This window comes from Callorhinus ursinus, unplaced genomic scaffold, assembly GCF_003265705.2.
Source record: "Callorhinus ursinus isolate GAN/ISIS: 27379988/994484 unplaced genomic scaffold, GSC_fseal_2.0 scaffold138, whole genome shotgun sequence".
In the NCBI taxonomy this organism is placed as follows: Eukaryota; Metazoa; Chordata; class Mammalia; order Carnivora; family Otariidae; genus Callorhinus; species Callorhinus ursinus.
Window position 1 is genome coordinate 119097 of NW_027397200.1, and position 22326 is coordinate 141422.

The following is a 22326-nucleotide window of genomic DNA, read 5'->3' on the forward strand; positions in this document are numbered from 1 at the left end:
AACATACTGTTATACATTACAATCAGCAGTTTTGAAAAAGGACACAATACATTACAATCAGTAGTTTTGAAAAAGGACACATACTTTAAAAAGAAATATTAATATTATTATTATCTTCCTCATAGCCTCATAAGCAATTTTTTCCTTTCCCTCTTAAGGTTCAACTTATGATTTGGGAAACTCAGCATTAAATGTGTAAAATATGGCCATAACAATTTTGTGGAAGATAAAGCATAGTAATGATGGTTCTGAAATTCACCAGTTAGGGTCTATGGCTGTAAGATTTACCTGTGAGAAGGACCTGACCTCAAATGGCACTTGGCAGTGCGACCTACATAAATCAGTACCACCCAAATCTTGTCATTCATGGATTCTCCTTAAGAGCTCATTTGACCAACTTCAATGACATAATTCCAATGACAGGGTTCTGCCTGATGTTGCCCCCTTGTGCATCACTTCCAAATTCATGTAGTATATTCTCTCTGTTACAGGTCAAAATATTTGCAACACCACTAGTTTTCATAGGTCTTATAATTTGGATATAATTTTCAGTTGGAAAACTACCTGTTAAATACAACAGTGATAGAAACAGCACTTGTGTCCATTTTCAAATAATCTGCAGGTCAATGTGCACTGCAGAACACTGAACCAAGAGAGATTAATACCCTATCAGCTCTCCAGGCACAGACTTACATTCAGGTGTCACATGTTTTTCCCAAGGCCCAGAGCAGATCTAAAAGTGGGTCTTTAAATGGTTAACATTTTAATAAGAGATTCCTTCCAACTCCCACCATGCTTTTAGTTTATAACCACATAATCCCTTTGTTAAATTCACCCTATCCTCCCCCACCACCTTAAAAGTTGCATGCGAGACTCTTTGTGATAGTGAACGGCTACCCCAGACTCAAAGGATTAACCATTTGGGCTCTGATCAGGACCACAGACTAACACTCAGGAGTCAAGAGAGGGCAAGAGGTCAACCCCATTTTAGTGGCACACATACACAAAGGAACTCTCCTTTAAATTAGAAAAGAAAGAATGTCACAGAATGTTTCCCTATAAAAGTTACATAATAGGGGCGCCTGGGTGGCTCAGTCGTTAAGCGTCTGCCTTCGGCTCAGGTCATGATCCCAGGGTCCTGGGATCGAGCCCCGCATCGGGCTCCCTGCTCGGCGGGAAGCCTGCTTCTCCCTCTCCCACTCCCCCTGCTTGTGTTCCCTCTCTCGCTGTGTCTCTCTCTGTCAAAAAAAAAAAAAAAAAAGTTACATAATAAATAAATAAAGTCAATAAAATAGCTATTACTAAAGCAAAGCTTTCATCAATAATCTTTGAGAACTTCGAAGGAATTAAAATGACTTCACAAAATGGTAGTCCAGGTTCACACAGTGCGGACCCTGCTGGACATTGCTGTACTTGAAGTACTGCATCCTAATCCACACGTCTATCACAGGCTTCCCACAGTGCTTACAGTGCAGGCGGGCCTGACAGCACAAAGAGGCGGCCAGGATGTCATAGGTGTACATGGTGCCCAGCTGGAGCCAGCTGCCCTCCCACCACAATTTATACTTGATGCAGATGATATTGTGAACTTCTTCCACATACAGGTGCATGAGCCTCCCTTGAAGATAATACAGAATATCATATTCTATTTCATTGTGTCTCCATGGGCTTAAGAACAGAGTTGCATCCACCAAAGGGAACTGTTCGAACACTGGGAGTGCCCGGTGGCACAGAGAACAGTTTACAACTTTCCTGTGGCTGGTACTGAGGTCTACGAGAATGAACTTCGGCAGATCTTCCCCCTGGCCCATTTGGGCATAGTCTTCCATCTGCACATGGAAAGTGTTCAGCTTATGCGTGGGGATGTGAGTGAGCAGCTTGGACAGGTCCAGCCACCGCAGGAACTGCGCGGGTATATCGAAGTACCCCCCCCCACCCCGGGGCACTGATAACCCAGCCGGACTGTAATCAAAGTGGGTGTTTTGGAACATGTGGCCCCCGGCCATGGCCTTTTTGTAAGGCTCCAAATGGATGGCATTCTTTAAGAATTTCCCTAAGTATCTCCTGGATCGCGGGCCGCTGAAGTGGGCAGGGGAGAGAATGGAGTAGCCAGTGGTGGGGACTGGCCAGGGGAGCCACAGGGTGAGCGGGGCCAGGTAGGTGGCTGTACTGACTGCCTTCGCCTGGGAGTTCTGCGGGTCCATGGAGTGCCGCCAGGGGAGGTCATGGCTCAGGCCTTTCTCGGGCTTGTTCAGTGGCCTGCACTTTTTTTTTGCCTCTTCCACCGCTTTGCCAAGGGGCCTCCCTGTGTTCTTCTCAGACCCAGACTTCTTTTTTTTCTCATCCTGCATCCACTTCACCTGGTACCAGTCTTGTCCTTTTTTAAGTGGCCCTGTCCACAGTGGCAGGAGCAGAAGTGGGGCGCCAGGTCGTAGCTCTTTGTCCACATGTTTTGGCGGCACTCCTCATTCCAGCTGCGGGCACAGCGGATACTTTTAAACTGGACCAGGATGCGGCTCTCCCATTCATAGAAACACTGCAGGTGTATCCAGGGGCTGTAGGGGCAGTGCTCCTTATTGCACACCACCTTCTGGTAGTCGTCCTTGTCTAGGTCCACTGTCCTCCCGAAGCTGCGGATCAGGGACATGGCACAAGGGGCTTAGTTTTTGGCGTTTCCCGCAGCTGCAGCCCCCGAGGCAGCAGCCGCACTGGCGGCTCCAGTCCCTGCGCCTCCAGTGCCCGGCGCTCCTGCCGTTGCTGCCGCTGCTGTGGCCGTTTTGCAGGGGGTTGCAGCTGCCGGGTTCTCCCCTCCTCCACCCGTAGCCATGCCCGCCGGCCTGCCACTGCCAGGACCCAGCTTTACTTTCCTGCTGTCCCTGCTGCTGTTGGCACACTTATTTTTGCGGCCATCTTTGTTATTTTGGAAGTTGGGCATCTCACAAGTGTCCAGGTGCCCAGTGTCAGTGGAGGCAGCTCCCACCGTAGGGCCACTCTCTACCCTCATGGAGCCTGCTTGGGTGAGAGAGTGGAGGCTGTGCGCCAAGGGCTCCTTCTGGCTAGTGTAGCCTCATGGCCCAGACCAGCGGTGCCCTACCCAGCTTCCTGGAGCAGGCTCCTGGCCACCTGAGGCTCACAGACCCACCAGCACTGGGCTTCAGGGAGACATTCTGAGGCTGGGTTTAGCATCTTCTACAAACAGACCAAAATACACCCAGGACCAAGTGGATCAACCTGTTTTGTCCACCTGGGAGAATCTCTTTTTTTCCATGTTTTTTTCTTTTCTTTTTTGGTTTCTGACCTCTTTGGATTTATCTAGTGCGTATTTGGCTGGGGTCCTGGTTGATATTTTTGATTTTTCTCTCTCCTTCATCTATTCTTCTCTAGACAAAATGACTAGAAGGGGAAGTTCACAGCAAAAGAAAAGCCAGAGTAATACTCCCTGCCACAGATCGAATTGATATGGATATAAGTAAAATATGAGAGCTGGAATTCAGGATAACAATTATAAAGTTAATAGCTAGGCTTGAAAAAAGCATAAAAGACACTAAAGAATCTCTTAGTTCAGAAATAAAATCTAATCAGGCCGAAAATAAAAATGCTTTAACTGAGATGTAGTCTAAATTGGATGCTCTGACAGCTAGGGTAAATGAAGCAGAACAGAGAGTAAGTGACATAGAAGATAAGTTGATGGAAAGGAAGGAAGCCAAGGAAAACAGAGAGAAACAACTAATGGACCATGAGGGCAGGCTTTGAGAAATCAGCGATACCATAAAGCAAAACACTATTAGGATTATTGGGGTCCCAGAAGAAGAAGAAAGCATTCCATCCTAAAGTAACAGAATACACATTCTTCTCAAGTTCACATGGAACAGTCTCCAGAATAGATCACGTACTGGGTCACAAATCAGGTCTCAACTGGTACCAAAAGATTGGAATTATTCCCTGAATATTTTCAGACCACAGTGCTTTGAAACTGGAACTCAATCACAAGAGGAAATTTAGAGGGAACTCAAACACCTGGAGGTTAAAGGCCATCATGCTAAAGAATGAATGGGTCAACCAGGAAATTAAAAAATTAAAAAATCATTGAAACAAATGAAAATGAAAACACAACTGTTCAAAACTACTGGGATAGAGCAAAAGTGGCCATAAGAGGGAAATACATTGCAATACAAACCTCCCTCAAAAAATTAGAAAAGACTGAAATATAAAAGCTAAACTTACACCTAAAGGATCTGGAGAAAGAACAGCAAATAAATCCTAAACCAAGCAGAAAAATAGAAATAAGAAAGATCAGAGCAGAAATCAATGAAATAGAAACCAAAAAAGCAGTAGGATAGATCAATGAAACTATGAACTTGTTCTTTTTTAAAATTTTTTCTTCTTAAAGATTTTATTTATTTGATAGAGAGAGAGGGAGAGAGAGAGAAAGAGAACAAGCAGAGGGAGCAGAAGACAGAGGGAGAAGGACAAGCAGGCTCCCCGCTGAGCAGGGAGCCCCACGTGGGGCTCAATCTCAGGACCCTAGGATCATGACCTAAACTGAAGGCAGACACTTAACCTTCTGAGCCACCCAGGTGCCCCAGGAACTGGTTCTTTGAAAGAATTAAAAAGATTGATAAATAGCTAGCCAGACTTATCAAAAAGAAAAGAGAAAGGATCCAAATTAATAAATCATGAATGAAAGAAGAAAGCTCATAACCAACACCAAGGAAATACAAACAATTTTAAGAACATATTATGAGCAACTATATGCCAACAAATTAGGCAATCTGGAAGACATGGATGTGTTCTTGGAAACTTATACTACCAAGACTGAAATAGGAAGAAATAGAAAACCTGAACAGACCCATACCAGCGAGGAAATTGAAACAGTAATCAAATATCTGAACAAACAAGAGTCCAGGGCTGGATGGCTTTCCAGGGGAAATCTACAAAACATTTAAAGAACTAATACCTATTCTTCTGAAGCTGGTACCAAAACTAGAAAAGGAAGGAAAACTTCCAAACTTGTTCTGTGAGGCTGGCATTACCTTGATCCCAAAACCAGACAAAGACTCCACCAAAAAGAATTACAGACCAATATCCCTGATGAGCATGGATGCAGAAATTCTCACCAAGAGACTAGCCAATAAGATCCAACAGTACATTAAAAGGATTATTCCACTACAATCAAATGAAATTCATCCCTGGGCTGCAAGGGTAGTTCAACATTCACAAATCAATCAAAGTGGTACATCACATTAATAAAAGAAAGAACAAGAACCATATGATCCTCTCAATTGATGTAGAAAAAGCATTTGACAAAATATAACATCCTTTTATATATATATATATATATATTTAAGATTTTATTTATTCATGAGAGACAGAGGGAGGGAGAGAGAGAGAGAGAGAGAGAAGCAGAGGAAGAAGCAGGCTCCCAAGGAGCAGGGAGCCCGATGCAGAACTCGATCCCAGGACCCCGGGATCGTGACCTGAGCCGAAGGCAGATGCCTAACCATCTGAGCCACCCAGGCGCCCTATAACATCCTTTTTTGATTAAAACTCTCCATAGTGTAGGGATAGAGGAAATACACCTCAGTATCATAAAAGCCAATTCTGGAAAGCCCACAGCAAATATCATTTTCAATGGGAAAAACTGAGAGCGTTCCCTCTAAGGTCAGGAACATGACCAGGGATGCCCACTCTCACCACTTTTGTTCAACTTAACACTAGAAGTCCTAGCTTCAGCCATCAGACAACAAAACGAAATAAAAGGCATTCAAATTGGCAAAGAAGAACTCAAACTCTCTCTTTCCAGATGACATGATATTTTATGTGGAAAACACAAAACACTCCACACCAAAATTGCTAGAACTCATACAGGAATTCAGCAATGTGGCAGGATACAAAATCAATGCACAGAAATCTGTTGCATTTCTATACACTAACAGTGTGAATGAAGTATGAGAAATTAAGGAATCGATCCCACTTACAATTGCACCAAAAACCATAAGATACTTAGGAATAAACCTAACCAAAGAGGTAAAGGATCTGTACTCTAGAAACTAAGGATCACTTATGAAAGAAATTGTGGAATACACAAAGAAATGGAAATACATTCCATACTCATGGATTAGAAGAATAAATATTATGAAAATGTCTAAGCTACCCAGAGCAACCTACAGATTCAATGCAATCCCTATCAAAAACCATTAACATTTTCCACAGAGCTGGCCCAAACAATCCTAAAATTTGTATGGAACCAGAAAAGACCCCAAATAGCCAAAAGAATGTTGAAAAAGAAAACCAAAGCTGGGGGCATCACATTGACCTACTTTAAGCTGTAATCATCAAGACAGTAGGGTACTGGCACAAAAACAGACACCGAGATCAATGGAACAGAATAGAGAACCCAGAAATGAACCCTCAACTGTATGGTTAACTAATCTTCGACAAAACAGGAAGGAATATCCAATGGAAAAAGGACAGTATCTTCAACAAATGGTGTTGGGAAAATTGGACAACCACATGTAGAAGAATGAAACTGGACCATTTTCTTACATCATACACAAAGATAAACTCAAAATGGTTAGAAGACCTCAATGTGAGACAGGAGTCCATCAAAATCCTAGAAGAGAACACAGACAGGAACCTCTTTGACCTTGGCCATAACAAATTCTTGCTAGACATGTCTCCAAAGGCAAGGGAAATAAAAGCAAAAATGAACTAATGAGACTTCATCAAAATAAAAACCTTCTGCACAGCAAAGGAAACAGTCAACAAAACTAAAAAGCAACCCATGGAATAGGAGAAGACATTTGCAAATGACATAACAGATAAAGGGTTGGTATCCAAGATCTATAAAAAACTTCTCAAACTCAACACACAAAAAACAAATAATCCAGTCAATAAATGAGCAGAAGACATGAATAGACATTTCTCCAGAGAAGACATACAAATGGCCAACAGACACATGAAGAAATGCTCAACATCACTCGGCATCAGGGAAATCCAAATCAAAACCACAAGGAGATATCACCTCACACCAGTCAGAATGACTAAAATTAACAACTCAGGAAACAACAGATGTTGGCAAAGATGTGGAGAAAGGGGAGCCCTCTTACACTGTTGGTGGGTATGCAAGCTGGTACAACCACTCTGGAAAACAGTACAGAGGTTCCTCAAGTACTTAAAAATAGGGCTCCCTTATGACCCAGCAATTGCACTACTAGGTATTTACCCCAAAGATACAGATGTAGTGAAAAGAAGGACCACCTGCACCCCAAAGTTTATAGAAGCAATACCCACAATAGCCAAATTGTGGAAAGAGCTGAGATGTCAATTGACAGATGAATGGATAAAGAAGATGTGGTGTATAATATATAGAATGAAATATTACTCGGGCATCAGAAAGGATGAATACTTATGATGGGGATTGATCTGGTGGGTATTATGCTGGGTGAAATAAGTCAGTCAGAGAAAGGCAATTATCATATGGTTTCACTCATGTGGAATATAAGACACATCACAGAGGATCATACGGGAAGGGGGGGAAAACTGAATGGGAAGTCATCACAGAGGGAGAAAAATCATTAGAGAGTCTTAACTATAGGAAACAAACTGAGGGTTGCTGTGCGGAGGTAGGTAGGGTAACTGGGTGATGGGCATTAAGGAGGCAATGTGATGTGATGAGCACTGGGTGTTATACGCAACACATGAATTGTTGAACTCTATGTCTGAAACTAATGATGTACTATATGTTGGCTAATTGAATTTAAATAAAATATAAATAAAAAATTTTTTAAAAAGCTAATGAGAAGAGTGATATAATTTTTTTTACACTTTTATCTTTTTTTTACATTTTGTACACCTCTTCAATGCATGGCTTAAGAGGCCCCTGGATGACTCATTTGGTTAAGCGCCCAACTCTTGATATCAGCTCAGCTCCTGGGATTGAGCCCCACGTTGGGCTTTGTGTTCGGCAGAGAGTCTGCTTGAGATTCTCTCTCTCTCTCCCTCATGCGTGTGCTCTCTCTCTCTCTCCCTTTTCTCTGAAAAATAAATAAATCTTTAAAAAAATGTACGGCTTAATTGTGCAAGACTGTTGAATCACAGATCTGTACTTCTGAAACAAATAACGCAACATATTTTAAGAAAAAAGGAAAAGAAGAAGATAACAGGAGAGGAAGAAAAGGGGAGTATGTCAGAGGGGGAGACGAACCATGAGAGATGATGGACTCTGAAAAACAAACTGAGGGTTCTAGAGGGTAGGGGGGTGGGGGGATGGGTTAGCCTGGTGATGGGTATTGAGGAGGGCACGTTTTGCATGGTGCACTGGGTGTTATGAACAAACAATGAATCATGGAACACTGCATCAAAAACTAATGATGTAATATATGGTGATTAACATAACAATAAAAAAAAATTTAAAAAAAAAATGTACGGCTTAAAAGAAGACCAGTGGATTCTCATATCCACTTCTGCATGTGTTTTCTATGTTGTTTTGATTGAAGATATGAAGAAAATTCAGCCTCATACAGATATGTAGTTGGAAAGGGGAGGAATATATTAATAGTCTTTAAAAATCAGTGTAGGGGAAACTGGGTGGCTCAGGTGGTTTAGTGTCCCACTCTTGATTTTGGCTCAGGTCTTGATCTCAGACTCATCAGATTGAGCCCCACGATGGGCTCCATGCTCAGTAGGGAGTCTGCTTGAGATTCTCTCTCCCCCACCCCTGTGCTCCTTTCCCCCCCACCCTGGCTCACACTCTCTAAATACATACATACACACATACATAAAATCTTTTAAAAAATTAAAAAGAAAAGAAAAATCATTGTGGAGGGGTGCCTAGGTGACATAGTTAAGCATCTACCACTTGGTCTTGCCTCAGGTTGTGATCTCAGGTGGTGAGATCCAGCCCCCTGTTGCTCAGTGCTGAGGCTGCTTAAGACTTTCTCGCCCCCTCTTTCTGGCCCTCTGCCCTGTGTTCATTCTCTCTCTCTCTCTCTAAAATAAATATTTAAAAAAATCAGTATGGATATTCTTCTTTGATAAGACACAAACTCAATAAGTGGACGTCTCTTAAGCTTAGTTGCAATGTAGAATCTGAAACCATACCGATGAGTCCTTTTTTCTCTGTTGTCCATCGTGAAATTAAAATTCATTGTCTATCATGAAATATGAATGGCTCTGCTATTCAGGCATCATTTCGTGAGTTCATATATTGGACATTTGAAAAATATTGATTCACTGAGTTAGCCACATCTTCCAAACACAGACACATTTCAATATTGAATATGTGCATGTATAAAATCACATATATTAATATCACCACTGGTCTCATCAGAAAAGTCTTAAAGTATTGGAAGACTGTCAAACACATAGTAGCCAACACAAATTTTCCAAAATTCTAATTTTTGTTTGAAAGCTCTGATTTTATTATTGCTAACAAATATCATTGGTTATTCTCCTTGAAGTAAAATTTTACTCTGTTCATTTTTGAGACCATGTCAGCCATATATATATATATATGGAACTGGCGCATTCATGGGGCCTCCTTAAGGGGGCATTTCTGGGGCCCAAAGTCCTGAGCATAAGACTGCAGTCCCACTTAGGGCCACCTGTCTGGATTTGGGACATTCCTTTAGAAGGGTTCTTTCTGAAGTCTCAGGAGGCTGCCCCAACTCCCAGGGAGGTGAGAACCCTACAGGTGAGAACCCTGCAAGTCCCTTCCCATTAGGGAAGTATCATGTGGAGTTTCTTCTGTGAAGATTCTATGAAGACTCATGGTTTCCAGGAGGCCAGCTGTGGGATATGGAAACAGGTGATGACTGCAATAAGGCCTTGAGCTGGGAGTGGGTGAGGGGCCAGGCATTCATGGTGGGGGTAGTAGATGCATGGGCCACGATAAGTTCTAGTGATGACGGCATTGTGTGCTGCCTCCTGGAATGTACCTTTCTATTTCTCTGCCCCTATCCTACCTGTGCAGGTGAACCCATTGGAAGAAGGTGAGGAAGGATGGGGTATTGGTCAGTGAACCTTATCTACAGCCTTGACAGTCCTGGAGCAGGTCAGTCTTGTTGGGGATGAAAACAATTTTCCTCTGCCCTTCAAGGTTCTTTAGCTGGGTTAAAATTTAAATTGATGTGAGACAGATTAATAGGGGAAAATCAAACAAAGTTTAAGAAATTATATACCTCCTGTATACATGGCAGAGCCCCAGGAAAACTGAGTAACACACTGAAATGGCCAAAGCCATCACCTTGAATACCATTTTCAGCTAAAGATAAAAAATGTTGATGGCAGGGAGACCTGCCAGTTGTGGGAGGTCACCAGAAAAAACATAGCAAATAAGGGCAAAGTTTAAGCAGATTTCAGTCATTGCTTTCTCCATTGACTGCATCTTCTGGAGATTTGACAGTCACCCCCTTTTCCTCGTACTGAAGGAGACACCCTTACACATGGAGATTTCCCTTATTCATGTAAATGCCTCTTATGAAAGGGGACTTCTTGGTTTTCAGAATTTCTCATGGCTCTTGTGTATTTCCTTAAAAAAATAACCAGCTTGGAATAATCAATATGCCAAAGAAGCATATCTTGGGATGGCAAAATTTGTTCCTCTTACAGTCTCCAAGGCCAGAAAGTTCCCAGATGTTGGGTTGGTCAGGCATCTTAAGGGCTGGGGATGAGGAAGCAGCTCAGGGAGCCTTGGGCAATCATGCCATTTCCCAGGGAGGAGGTACCTGGGCTTATTCACAGAGCGAGGCCTTGCTTTCAGCTTGAGTCTGGTCTCCCTCAGTTCCTCTGAGTGCCCTGGTTGGAACCTGTGGGAGCCTCAGAACTCTGCCCCCTCTCCAACTTCTGTTAGGGATCCAGGTATTCCTCTTCTCTCTGGAAAGCCAGAGCCCAAGATCTCCCTTCCAAGGGAGGGAGTGCCCTGGGGTGAGAGAGAGCCTGAAGGCCTGGGAAGTGGCAGCTGGAGAAGGAGGGCAGGGCCAGAGGCCAAGTCTGAAGGGAGGAACTGCCAGCCAGTGATGGGAGAGCCACCTGCACCCTGATCTGTGGGACTGGGACAGCATGGGACCCACAGATATTTCTGAGTGTGGGTGTGAGTGTGTTTCTTGTTGAGAAGCTCTCTCCCTTGGAAGGGACTGGATGTACCACATGGAGCATTAAGATCATATCTCTTCTGCCCTAGAACTGGGGACCCCCACCCACTGACTCTTGTACCCTCTCTCACCCCACCACATCCCCGACTGGGAAGGAATTCTCTGCACTAGACCCATCCATGTGTGTTTGGATTTCTTAGTTCTATTATTCCTGGATCTTATAGTTCTCTTCTATAAGAATGGATGTTACAATCCTACATGGCAAGGTTAGCATAAGGATTAAATAAGATTGCATGAGCGAATTCTATGCTACCCTTGTACATAGTAGTCACTCAGTGAAATCTAGTTGCACAGGGAAACAGAATGAGGGTGTTTACCCATCCAAGGAACACCTGACATGTACTGGGGACCTTGAGAGTCCTGGCTAGCTGCTGGCCCTCAGGAGGCCCATAGTTTGGCAGGGAGGCAGACAGGGGTGTCATGCAGTGGGGTGGGTGCCTTGTTTGAGGAGTGAAGCATGGTCTGGTTAACTGTCAGTGTCTCTCCTAGGGTTGAATTCCACACATTCCTGTCAATGTTTTAGGACCACATGAGGTTGCTGCTGTGGCTTTGTGTCTTGGCTCTTGGTCTTAGGGCCTGGGGTGAGTTTTCCTTCACTGGATCAGAGGGTAACTAAGAAGGATCATCTACTTTTACAGCAGAGTTCTTTAAATGTTGCCTCTCCCTTCAGGTGAAAGAATAGCTTTGCATTTGGAACACAGAACTTGAAGTCTGTAAACCTGGTTTCAAATCCTTGGCCTCCCTCCAGCAATGATTTTAAGCAAATTATTCAGCCCTTTAAGTCTTAATTTTCCCACTTGATAATTGAGATAAATTTATGATTTCCCAAATTTTTGAGGATTAAATGAGATAATGCACATGAAGGATTTTGCACCTGAGCAATGGAAGCAATGATTCTCTTCATGTGGCTGGGGTTTATGCTTCTCAGTAAGAGAAAGTTCCTTGGGGCTAGGGATGTCAGTCACACACACAGGAGCTTGGGCACAGTACATGCCCCCAAGTCAGGCCTGGAAGAGCTGACTTGATTTGTGCAAATAATTCTAATCCTTTTTTTGCATTATCCTCTCATTGTTTCTATTTGGTAAAATCCATACAAAAGAGAACCTTGTGCTTTTGAGATGCTTAGATACACTTCTAACTTGTTGTTGTTTTCCCAATAGTGTATATAGATACAGCTCATGAGAAACGGATATATTTCTGACTCCCTGCTCTTGGCTATTTAACTGTGTTCTGGGGATTCCCTGGAGTTGGTGTTGAAGGAAAGCATGCATGTGTTGCAAATGGAGGTGGTCATCTAGTCAGCCTAGAGGGGTCTCCTGAAGGGACCTCAGTGATCTGGCCTGAGTCTGTCACTGAGATTGTTAGTACTGGGGTTCTCTGAGGACCAATGTAAAATGGACTGTTCTTCTGCAGGTGATTTCTCCTGAGATGAAACACAAGCCAAAGATGTATCAGAGGGCTTTCAGGACCTGTTTGGCAACATCTCTCATCTCACTGAGAAAGGAAAACTCAGTCTCAATGGTGAGGAGCCTTAAAGACAGCTGGGTATGTTCTGTGACCAGAGTGCTTCTGAGATCTGCACTGCCCCTTGTAGCTGGCATGGGGCAGATGGGGCAGTGGAACATCAGCAAAACACCTGCAGGGATGCCACAGGCCTTGGGGGTCTGGGGTGGTACCAGGAGAGGACAGAAAACAGGACAGGGAGATTCAGCCTCTGCACTTAGGGCCCCCTAGCCTGAAGATGGAGACTCACACCTTGCCCTGAGGGAGTTGTCTGACTGAATGGGAGAGCTAGGCCCTATTTGGAGAGAGCCCCTAGGCTGTGGAAGAGATGTAATCCCCTCAAAAAGCACTCAGGGCAGGACAAAGGACACAGTCAGAGTCACAGAGCAAATTGTCAGTGAGCATAGTGTGCCCTGAAGGCATTAGTGCTGCAGTGAAACCCAGAGGGGCCACTCAGGCTTTCCCAGGGGAAGCAGTGGGAAGGAGCTGCTTCCTAAAGCAGGGGTCCAGGAGTAGAGCAGGGCAGGAGCTTCAGGGTGGAGTCTGTCCCAGTGGGGATGCCCTGGATAGGTGAGCAGAGCATCCAAGCTTCTCTGGGCAGGTGCATACTTTGCAGTGGGGCAGTGGAGGAGAAATAGATGTGGAGGTGAGAAGGAGAGGGTGTGTGTGCCTGCTGAAGCCCTCCTCCCAGGGTTTTTCCACCCCTGTGGGGCAGACTCAGCCTAGAATGGCACCCATGGCCCAGGGGGGTAGTGAGGCAGTGATGGGGCAGGATGCACTGAGTGATGTCCTTGTGGTTACCCAACAGATGTCTTCACAATTGTTTCTCACAAGGAGTGGGGGGGGGGAGAAGCTGTTGCCTGCAGAACCCCACTGACCATGCCCGTGGATTTCCTTGTCACGCACCATGTCCCTGGACTGGAGTGTCACAACCAGACTATGTGCAGTCAGAGGCTTTGGGAATTGCGGGCCCATCACATGCACAACAACAGCTGGTGTGACATGGCCTACAAGTAAGGGCTATGTGGGGGTATATGGTCAATGCTGCTCCTTAGGGTTCTTCTCCCACCTTTACTCATGTCTTCTTTCCTCATTTCCCGGGTTGAGGATATATCAGGTTTATAGTGAATAAAATATGAAAAACCCTATAAAATTCCAAATCCTTTTGAATTTTCTATGAGATCTCCTAAAAGGATGCAAGGAAGGTTAAGTAATAACTATACTTCCTATCCCCCTCCAAAACTTTTTCACGTAGCACACTGATAGTTATGAATGACTACCAAGTGCATGGGTGCATTTGTTCTACCAAAAACATGTGAGGTTGGTCAGGCATACATTACTATTGCCATGCTCCAGGTGAGGGGACCAAGGCCAGGACGTTGTCTGGGTTTCTCAGAGTCACACAGCTACAAGGTTGTAGAGCCCAGACTGACTCAAAACTGTCTCTTTGCCCACCACATGTCCCACCTCACCATATGCAGGGGGCTCTTACTTGGCAAGGCATCTGTTACTCTAGTGGTCACTGTAGTGGACCCTCTTAGTGCCTAGGACCACATGTCCTCAGCCCACCTCTGACCTTACCTAGTTGTGAGCAGTTCCTATGCATGGTGATGGCTTTCCACTTTGAGTACCCTCCACATCTCTCAGTTTTTCTGCTTTAGACTTTTACCACCCCTGATGGTGAAGGGGAGTTAATGTCCCCTTGCAGGGCAAGAGTTGTAAATAACTTCCTCAGCCCCCAGTCCTTCTCAGGGACAATCATTAGGTGCATGTACTCAGTTCCTTGTAAGTTCACCTATCTGGTGGCAGACAATGGGAGGAACAGTTCTGAGCTCCAGCTAGCCATTGTGAAGCCAGCCCAATTGTTCACACTTTGTTGGATTTCTTGCTTCTGATTTACTCTCCTTGCTCCCTCATACTGGCTTTTGGGATCCCTTTTCAAATAAACTGCCTGTATCCATGTCCTTATCTGAGGAGCTACTTCCTGAGAAGTCTATATAAGACAGGAACCTGGCAAGGAGAAATCATATGAACAGTCTATGTGGAGATGACACAGGTAGCATGCATTTAGGAGGAAGGAGGAGAGCCATGTTTGAGGCAATATGGAGGCTGAGAAGAATCTCAGTGTAATTGGGTCTGTGTTAGCTACTGTGGTGGCACCAGGACCTCTCCTCCTCCTGAGTGTATAGGATAATTTACATAAAGCCTGGGCATCTGAACAAAGGAAGGAGGTAGGGAATGTGGGGGTGGGTTCTGAATTCTAAGGGAATATAATTGACTTTGTCTTTCCACTGTCTGGGACAAGTCCATGCAAATTCTCTGTAGTGAGCATAGCTTGAACCCTTCTCCCTTTGGGGACTGATAAGTGGTTCCTCTTGTGGGGATGTGCCACAGTGCCAGACACTCAGCCTATATCTCCCTGCTCCACAGCTTCCTGGTTGGGGACGATGGCAGGGTGTATGAAGGTGTTGGCTGGAATGTCCAAGGCATGCACACCCAGGGCTACAACATCTCCCTGGGCTTTGCTTTCTTTGGCACCAAGGAAGGTAATGGTCATCCCAGCTGCCCTTCTCCAAAGAGTTACCTACTTCTTTGTTTCCACACTGCCTCCTTGACCTTCTCCTACTTCCCTGATGATCTACTCTCCTGGAGTTCCCCTCTCTCGGCTTACATGAATGGTATTTGTTCTTCTCTCCCTCCTCTGGCTTCCTTCTCAGTCTCCGAGCTGTCTCCTCTCTCTGGATATCTTGCAGTGGAGGTGCTGTACAGCCTTCTCTCCACAGCCTTGCTACCTTCTCATTGTCATCATGGAGGGATGTGGGCTTCTGCTGTCTTCTGTCAGTGACTGTCACATCTTCCTCTCTGGCTCTAAACCTTCTCCAGCACCAGACCCTGCTTCCCATTTCCTACCAGGCACCTCCTCCTTCCATCTCCCTTACCTCAAGATTTTCTGTACAATTTTTAAAACCACTCTGAGGCCTCTAATCCCTGCGTCCCTTCCACTTTCTTCTAGTCTTACTGCTGCCCATCCCCCCCAGCTCTCCCAGCATCCTAGCATACCTGCTCCAGGACCATTCCACTGACTTTGCATGTCTAGTTTCTTATTGTCCCCTCCCAATACTCTGTGAGAAAATCCAGACAAGTTTCCTGATCGCTGTTACACAAAGTACAGCCTGAATTCCAGAGAGGAAGTGACCCAAGAAGAATCAAAAGGCAAGCTCACACTTTCCATTTTCAATTCCAGGATGGTTTCCACACACCAGAGGACTCTGTATTCAGCTTGGTTTGTTTTTGTGACCACTCATTGTTACCTGGGTGTCACTCTGTTAGCTGTAGGGTCTTGAGCATGTTGCTTCTTGAAGCCTCAAGTTTCTTTCTGAGAATAATGAGGCTAATAATAGCATCTATGTCAGAGGTTTTTGGTGAGGATTAAGGAAGTTAATGCAGGGAAAGAAGCTGTCACATGCCTGGAAGGGCCCTTGCCGATGGGAAACCCTGACCCAGCTAGCTGGGCATTCCTGAGCATGGGGCTGTGTTCCAGCTCTTCCATGGAGAAAGAGCAATGAATGAAGTTTTGGCAGGTCATTGGGAAAGGTCTTCATCCTGGGCCAGGTGGATCCTTGACTTTCAGGCTTTCTAACCTGGGGGATGAGCCAGTTTCCCTCTAACAGCTGTGTAAGGGCTGGCAGGGCATCTAGTCCTTCCCTCACAGCCCCCTGAAACTCAGGTCAGACCCAGGTTGCCATAGATGGCTCTCTTTCAGGCCACAGTCACAGCCCTGCTGCCCTGTCAGCCATGGAGGGCCTGATCTCCTATGCTGTCCAGAAGGGCCACCTGTCACCCAAGTATGTTCAGCCACTTCTCGTGAAAGGTGAGAACTGCCTACTCCCTCTTCAGAAGGCAAGTCCCAAGAAAGGTAAGACCTTCAACCCTACTGGGCCTCCCTCTAGACCCACCCACCCAGCCTACCCCCTACTAATTTCCAAACACCATTGGGAGTGACTTTTCAGTCAGGGTCTCATTGGATCCTTTCTGATAGGCAACCGGTCACCCAGCTCTCTGAACCTTTGGGCTGGCACACCTTGAGAGGAACCCTCCAGGTCACCTCTTTATCTCTCAGATTCCTAGAATAATAGAGCCATGGCATTAGCATAGTGTAATATATGTGCATCCATTTCTTCAATCAGTCAACAATTATTTACTGAGAACCTGCTAGTCACTGAGGATATATCATGGAACAAAACACACAAGCAGTGCCCTATGAAGTTTCAACCTAGAGGGTAGAAAAAAAATAAACAAATAAGTAAATAAAATATTTGGTATGTTATAAGGTGAAAAGTGCTGTGGAGGGAAAAAAAACATGGAGAGGAATAGGCATCTAACACATAGAAGCACAAAAGCACAAATGCACATCTTTCTGAATACAAGAACCACAACAGCACTGATAGACCAAAGTGCTTACATCGCCATCTATACAGACATCAGAGGAAGTTGTTACAGTACTTTGGGTAATAAGCACTAGGTAAAAGGTAGATTTGGGGTTTAAAAGTAGCATCAAAACCAGTATAGTTAAGGGTCACCTGGATGATTCAGTTTATAGAGCATGTAAATCTTGATCATGGGGTCATAAGTTTGAGTCCTACACTGGGGCCGTGGAGTTTACTTAAAAAAAAAAAAAGACAATATAGTTAACAACCACTTTCAACCTTTTCCTGGACTTAATAAAGTTTTAAAGATAATTGTATCTATTATATGAAAGCTCTGAGTAAATCTGGTCTCTGCCTTTGGATTAGTGCTATCAACTAATATTAATGATTGCTTATATTGACAGAGAGTTTTAGGGATTACAGATGAGTTTCAAAGACATGCTTTCAGTTGATAATTCAGCTGATTTGTCCAAAGGGCCCTGTCATGCAGGCACACACACATACACACAAGACAATCATGCAGATAGATAAGATATCCTTTGCCCTTGGGGATGAATATCCATATCTTCTTAGGATCAATATACCCACTGTCCTTTGGGTTCTGTTTTTGGGTTAGATCCCATGGCTCTATGATTCTTGCTTCTTGCGTATAATCCCATCAGGCAGACATACTCCACTCCCAGGTGGGCTCTCCTGAGTTCCACAGTCAGAGTCAGGTCAGGATGCTCAGAGGCCATGGGGATGTTAAGTAGTGAGGTAGTCGACATGGGTGGGCACAATAAGTCCACACATCCGGTTTTTTTTGCCCCCCTCCTCAGCTTTCTCCAACATTATCCTACGGTCTGCATGGGAGGCCAGGGAGACCCATTGCGCCAAGATGAACCTCCCGGCTAAGTACGTCGTCATCATCCACACTGCTGGGAAAACCTGCATCATGTCTGATGAATGCTACTTGCTGGTCCAAGATATCCAGTCCTTCTTCATAGACAGGTTGAACTCATGTGACATTGGGTATAAGTAAGTGGACCTGAGGACATGTGGGCTTCTTTTACCTGAGGGCAGACTATGAATCTTCGAATGGGAGAGAAGGGAAAATAATGTTTACTGAGTGCCCACCATATGAGAGGTGTGCTATGTTTAACCACATTGATTTTTCATGCAACTCTGGGTGAGCCTTACTTAGGATATAGCTAAAAGGGTGGTCAATCTCCTTGAGCATGTACTCAAAACGTGTCCTTTTTAAATATCTTATATTGACATGATGGAGACCAAGACTGCTGGAAAGATACTAGAGGAAGTTGTATACATGCAAGATTGTGAAGCCTGTAGAGAATATCTTTCCTGTCTGAAGGCAAGCGGAAACACCAGATAATATCCTCTGATTGCTCTAATGCCAATATCTATAATTTTTTAATAATGAGCACACTGACCTAATGAAAGAATAAAAACTTCTTGTAGGATGCTCTCCAAGCCCACAGATAAGATGTATGGGGTTAGACACCATCTCAGTCCATCAGAAACAATTACACTGAATGTTAAGTCTCAGAATGGGCCACCACTAATCCAGACAGGACACATTAATCAAGGAGCCCTTCCTCTAGGGGCATGATGGCTTAGCTAGTGGAGTTGGATTTTAGACCCTCCTTGCCTCCTGGCCAGGCACTCTGTGCAGCGTGCAAGCAGCATAGCTCTGTGCAATGGCCCTGCCTTGGCTGGATTTACCAATTACCATTGGATTACCAAATCTAATTGGCTTGGATTTACCAATTGTGATTACCATGGAATCACAATTACCATGTGATTCTGGGCTGATAGCCTGTCTTATCTCCATCCTGTTTTAGTTGCAACACTTTTGAGATAGGAGAAAACTTCCTTCAATACCTTTCAACTGTTAAGACTTGCCATGTGCTCTGCTAGATCCTGCTATGCAGGATTATTCACAGGGTTGTTCTCTTTGATTAGAATGTATACCTGAAAATTGACTATATGTTTTGAACCTAAACTGGAAAATGATGGGTGCTGAGAGAGGACATTTTCCTTTTTCCATTCAGGCTTCAGAGGTCAGTTTCTTGTCCCTTGGCTTTTGACCTTTTATTGTGTCTTTTTTGCTATAACTTTCATTACCCTGCTCACTGTGAAATGATCTGTAGTCAGGAGTAAACACCCACTTGCTATAAATTAGTTCACTGAGAACACAATTGAGTGCCTACTCTGTGGCATGAGGTTATGCTCTGGGGATGCTATCAGATGTAGCACAGATATGGTTCTTGCTTTGATGGAGCTAATACTCTGCTGAATGAGAAAGATAATTAAAGGAATAAATCCTAATAGAATACATTAAGTGTTATGATAGAGGGTGCAAAGATGTAAGCAGGATACATTTTTAACTTGTTAGCTTGCTGGGGGATTGAGTGTGAAGGAAGTACACTTGAGAGGTGACATATCAGCTGACCTAAGAAATGAGTGAGCTTGTCAGAGGAGGGGGAAGACTGTTTCAAACACAGAAAAAGGACCTCTGTGGAAAATCCTGGATGCCACCTTGAGAATGGTGTCTTTGAGTAACTGAGGGAAGTTTATCATAATAAAAATAGATGACAAAGAGAGGGATGGTGAAAGGTAAGAAGGCAAACAGGGGCCATCTCATGAAGGATCTTGTCACTTAAGCTGGGGAGTTTGGACTGTGTTGCCAAGGGACTAAAAGCAGGGTTTGATATAAGATTTGTATCAGAAAGACATGAAGAACTACATATTTAAGGAAAGGACACAGGGAGACAAGGTGCAAAGGAGGGGGCAGTCACAAAAGACACCTGGGAGAGTAGAGTGCGATGGAAGTGAAGGGGGGAGGATATTTGTGGATGCAGAGGGATCAGGCAAGGCAGGACTGGAGAAGTGTACTTTGACCTTAGTGGTAAGGCAGCCACAGCTCACCTCCAGGGAAACAGTGTCATTAGTGAGGTATGGGGAAGGCCAGGTTGCAGGGATGGCTGTTGTTGCTTTTCTCTTCCTAGACTATGAACTTCTTGGGGCAGCAGCAGTGTGCCAGAGCTGGATGGGCTCATCAGAGCAGACTGTTGGAGAGCCAGGGCCTTTGTTAAATCACCAGGGGCTGAAAATCAGCCATGGTAGGAGTTTTACACCACAGAAATCAGTAAAGGCTATAAATAGCACTTCCTTCCCTTCCCCCTCTTTGATGAGCGCACCCCTGGCAAAGACTGTCTTTTTTGTAACTCTGCTTAGAATTTAATAGCTAATCAGTGTCTGCCGAGTAAAGGCATGAGTGATTGAATGAATGAGCAAATGAATAAATGAAACAATCCCAGGTTGTCTGTCTGTCATGCTGATCTCCATCTCCCCTCATGGTCCTCTAGCTTCCTCGTGGGGCAGGATGGTGTCATTTATGAAGGAGTGGGGTGGAATGTCCAAGGCTCCCGTGCTCCTGGCTACAATGACATTGCCCTGAGCATTGCCTTTATGGGCACCTTCTTGGGTAAGTGGATGCTTTGGGCAGTAGCAGTCATTGTATGGTGTTTGAGGGAGAGTGTCCTAATTGGAAGACAACAGCATCAAACTCAGGGATCACTTCAGTGCCTGCATATGCTGGATTTACCCAGCTTCAGATTTGTCATTTGACTAAGCTGAGTGTGACCAGAGTGACCCCCTCCCAGACAGAATGCCCACTCTGAATCAATCTTCTTCACACCCAACCAAATGTCTCTCTCTTCTGACATCCAAAACACATATAAGACAAGGAGAAAAGATCTTTGTACATATATTTTGCTAAGTTTTTACCATGGCAACAATGTGGGGACCCTTACCTTATTTGCCACAGCCCTGGATTAGCCCTTGTCTCTGCATCCAGAGTGTACACTGAGGATTGTCATTGCTCAGAGCTCTTGACTAGAGTTTGTTTAGACTCTGGGAACTTTTGCTGCACCTCTGGGAAGAGCCATGTCACTGGGGCTGGTTCAGTCTGATACTAAATTGGATATTGGGTGGGGTAAGGGGATACCTAGGAAGGTGTCTGGGGATGGGCTGGGCGTGTGAAGGTACAGGAAGCACAGCTTGTGGCCAAAGCAAGGTTTCTCAGCCTCAACACTATTGACATCCTGGCTCAGGTAACTCTTTGTAGAGGAGCTGACCTGTGCATTGTATGACCCTTAGCTGCAACCTTGGCTTCTGCCACTGGATGCCTGTAACACATTTTGCCTAGCTTGAGAACCAAAAATGTCTCTAGACAGTGTTAAATGTCCCCATGGGAGGCTAAATTCCCTCAGTTGAGAACTACCATGTTAAATATTTGCAATGGACAAAGTCTCCATGCATCCCCCAAACAGTTGTATGTCTTATCCCAGGCTCTGCTCTTTTCATTCAAGAAGAACTTTGGTGCTGAGGAATCTGAGTCCTGACTTGATTTTCTGTCTATAGGGTGTCTGGCAGTATCAGAATATATTAGCATGGTGGTAGGGGTGGGTTAGGGGGGATTCAGGAGTGGGTCCTGACCTGGGCAGGGTGCCCTGGAAACCTGTAACAGAGAGATAACTGTTTTGCAGGTACCCCACCCAATGCTGCAGCCTTGGAAGCAGCCCAGAACCTGCAGTGTGCAGTGGACAAGGGATATTTAATTCCCAACTACCTGCTGGTGGGGCACAGTGATATTGTCAACACCCTGTCTCCTGGACAAGCTTTGTACAACATCATTAAGGCTTGGCCTCATTTCAAACACTGAGGGAGCCCCTGCTCCTTCTGAGACTGTTCCCTGTGCCTGCCTGGCTGCTAGGCTTCCCCTGTCCTCACCCTCCACCCTGACTCAACACTTGGTGTCCCCTCCCAGTCAGCCCCATCTTGTCCCTCCTTTCTCAGGTTAGTGTGATCCTCTACTGCTAGCACCCCACCATCCTCCAAGTAGCTCTGAGACCCCAGAGCTGGGCATTCCCAGCCCTCTGAGTAGGTCCCACCTTCCTCTCTCCTCATCTTCCCCTCCCCTGGGCACCCAGCTCCTAAGCCAGGTGGGAAGTTGGGCTGATGCTTGTTTGACTTCGCTTTCCCTTTCTGGCTGCCCCTCTGCCCCATGTACCTTAGCCCTGCCATCTGCCCGGCAACCCCCAAGATTCACACAGGACCCAGGTTCAAGGCCTGAAGCCCCTCCCTGCTCACACACTGACTTGTCCACATGTGGATATGGCCCTTATTTCAGAGCTCTATCACTTATAGGTGTGCTTCTCCTCTCCACTGGATTGTGAGGG

At 45.0% G+C, this 22326-nt stretch overlaps 1 protein-coding gene and 1 pseudogene across 1 annotated transcript; one reads left to right on the top strand and one right to left on the bottom strand.

The window, feature by feature from the left end:
- Positions 1-1318: 1318 nt before the first annotated feature.
- LOC112814514 (headcase protein homolog pseudogene) lies at positions 1319-2935 on the bottom strand (annotated as a pseudogene).
- Positions 2936-11682: 8747 nt separating this feature from the next.
- On the top strand, positions 11683-21809 carry LOC112814520 (peptidoglycan recognition protein 4-like). The gene is given in 8 exon segments (XM_025860076.1): positions 11683-11734; positions 12567-12655; positions 13452-13669; positions 15087-15202; positions 16420-16572; positions 17902-18100; positions 20452-20570; positions 21634-21809. Coding segments are annotated over 8 exon segments (1122 nt in total).
- Positions 21810-22326: the final 517 nt, after the last annotated feature.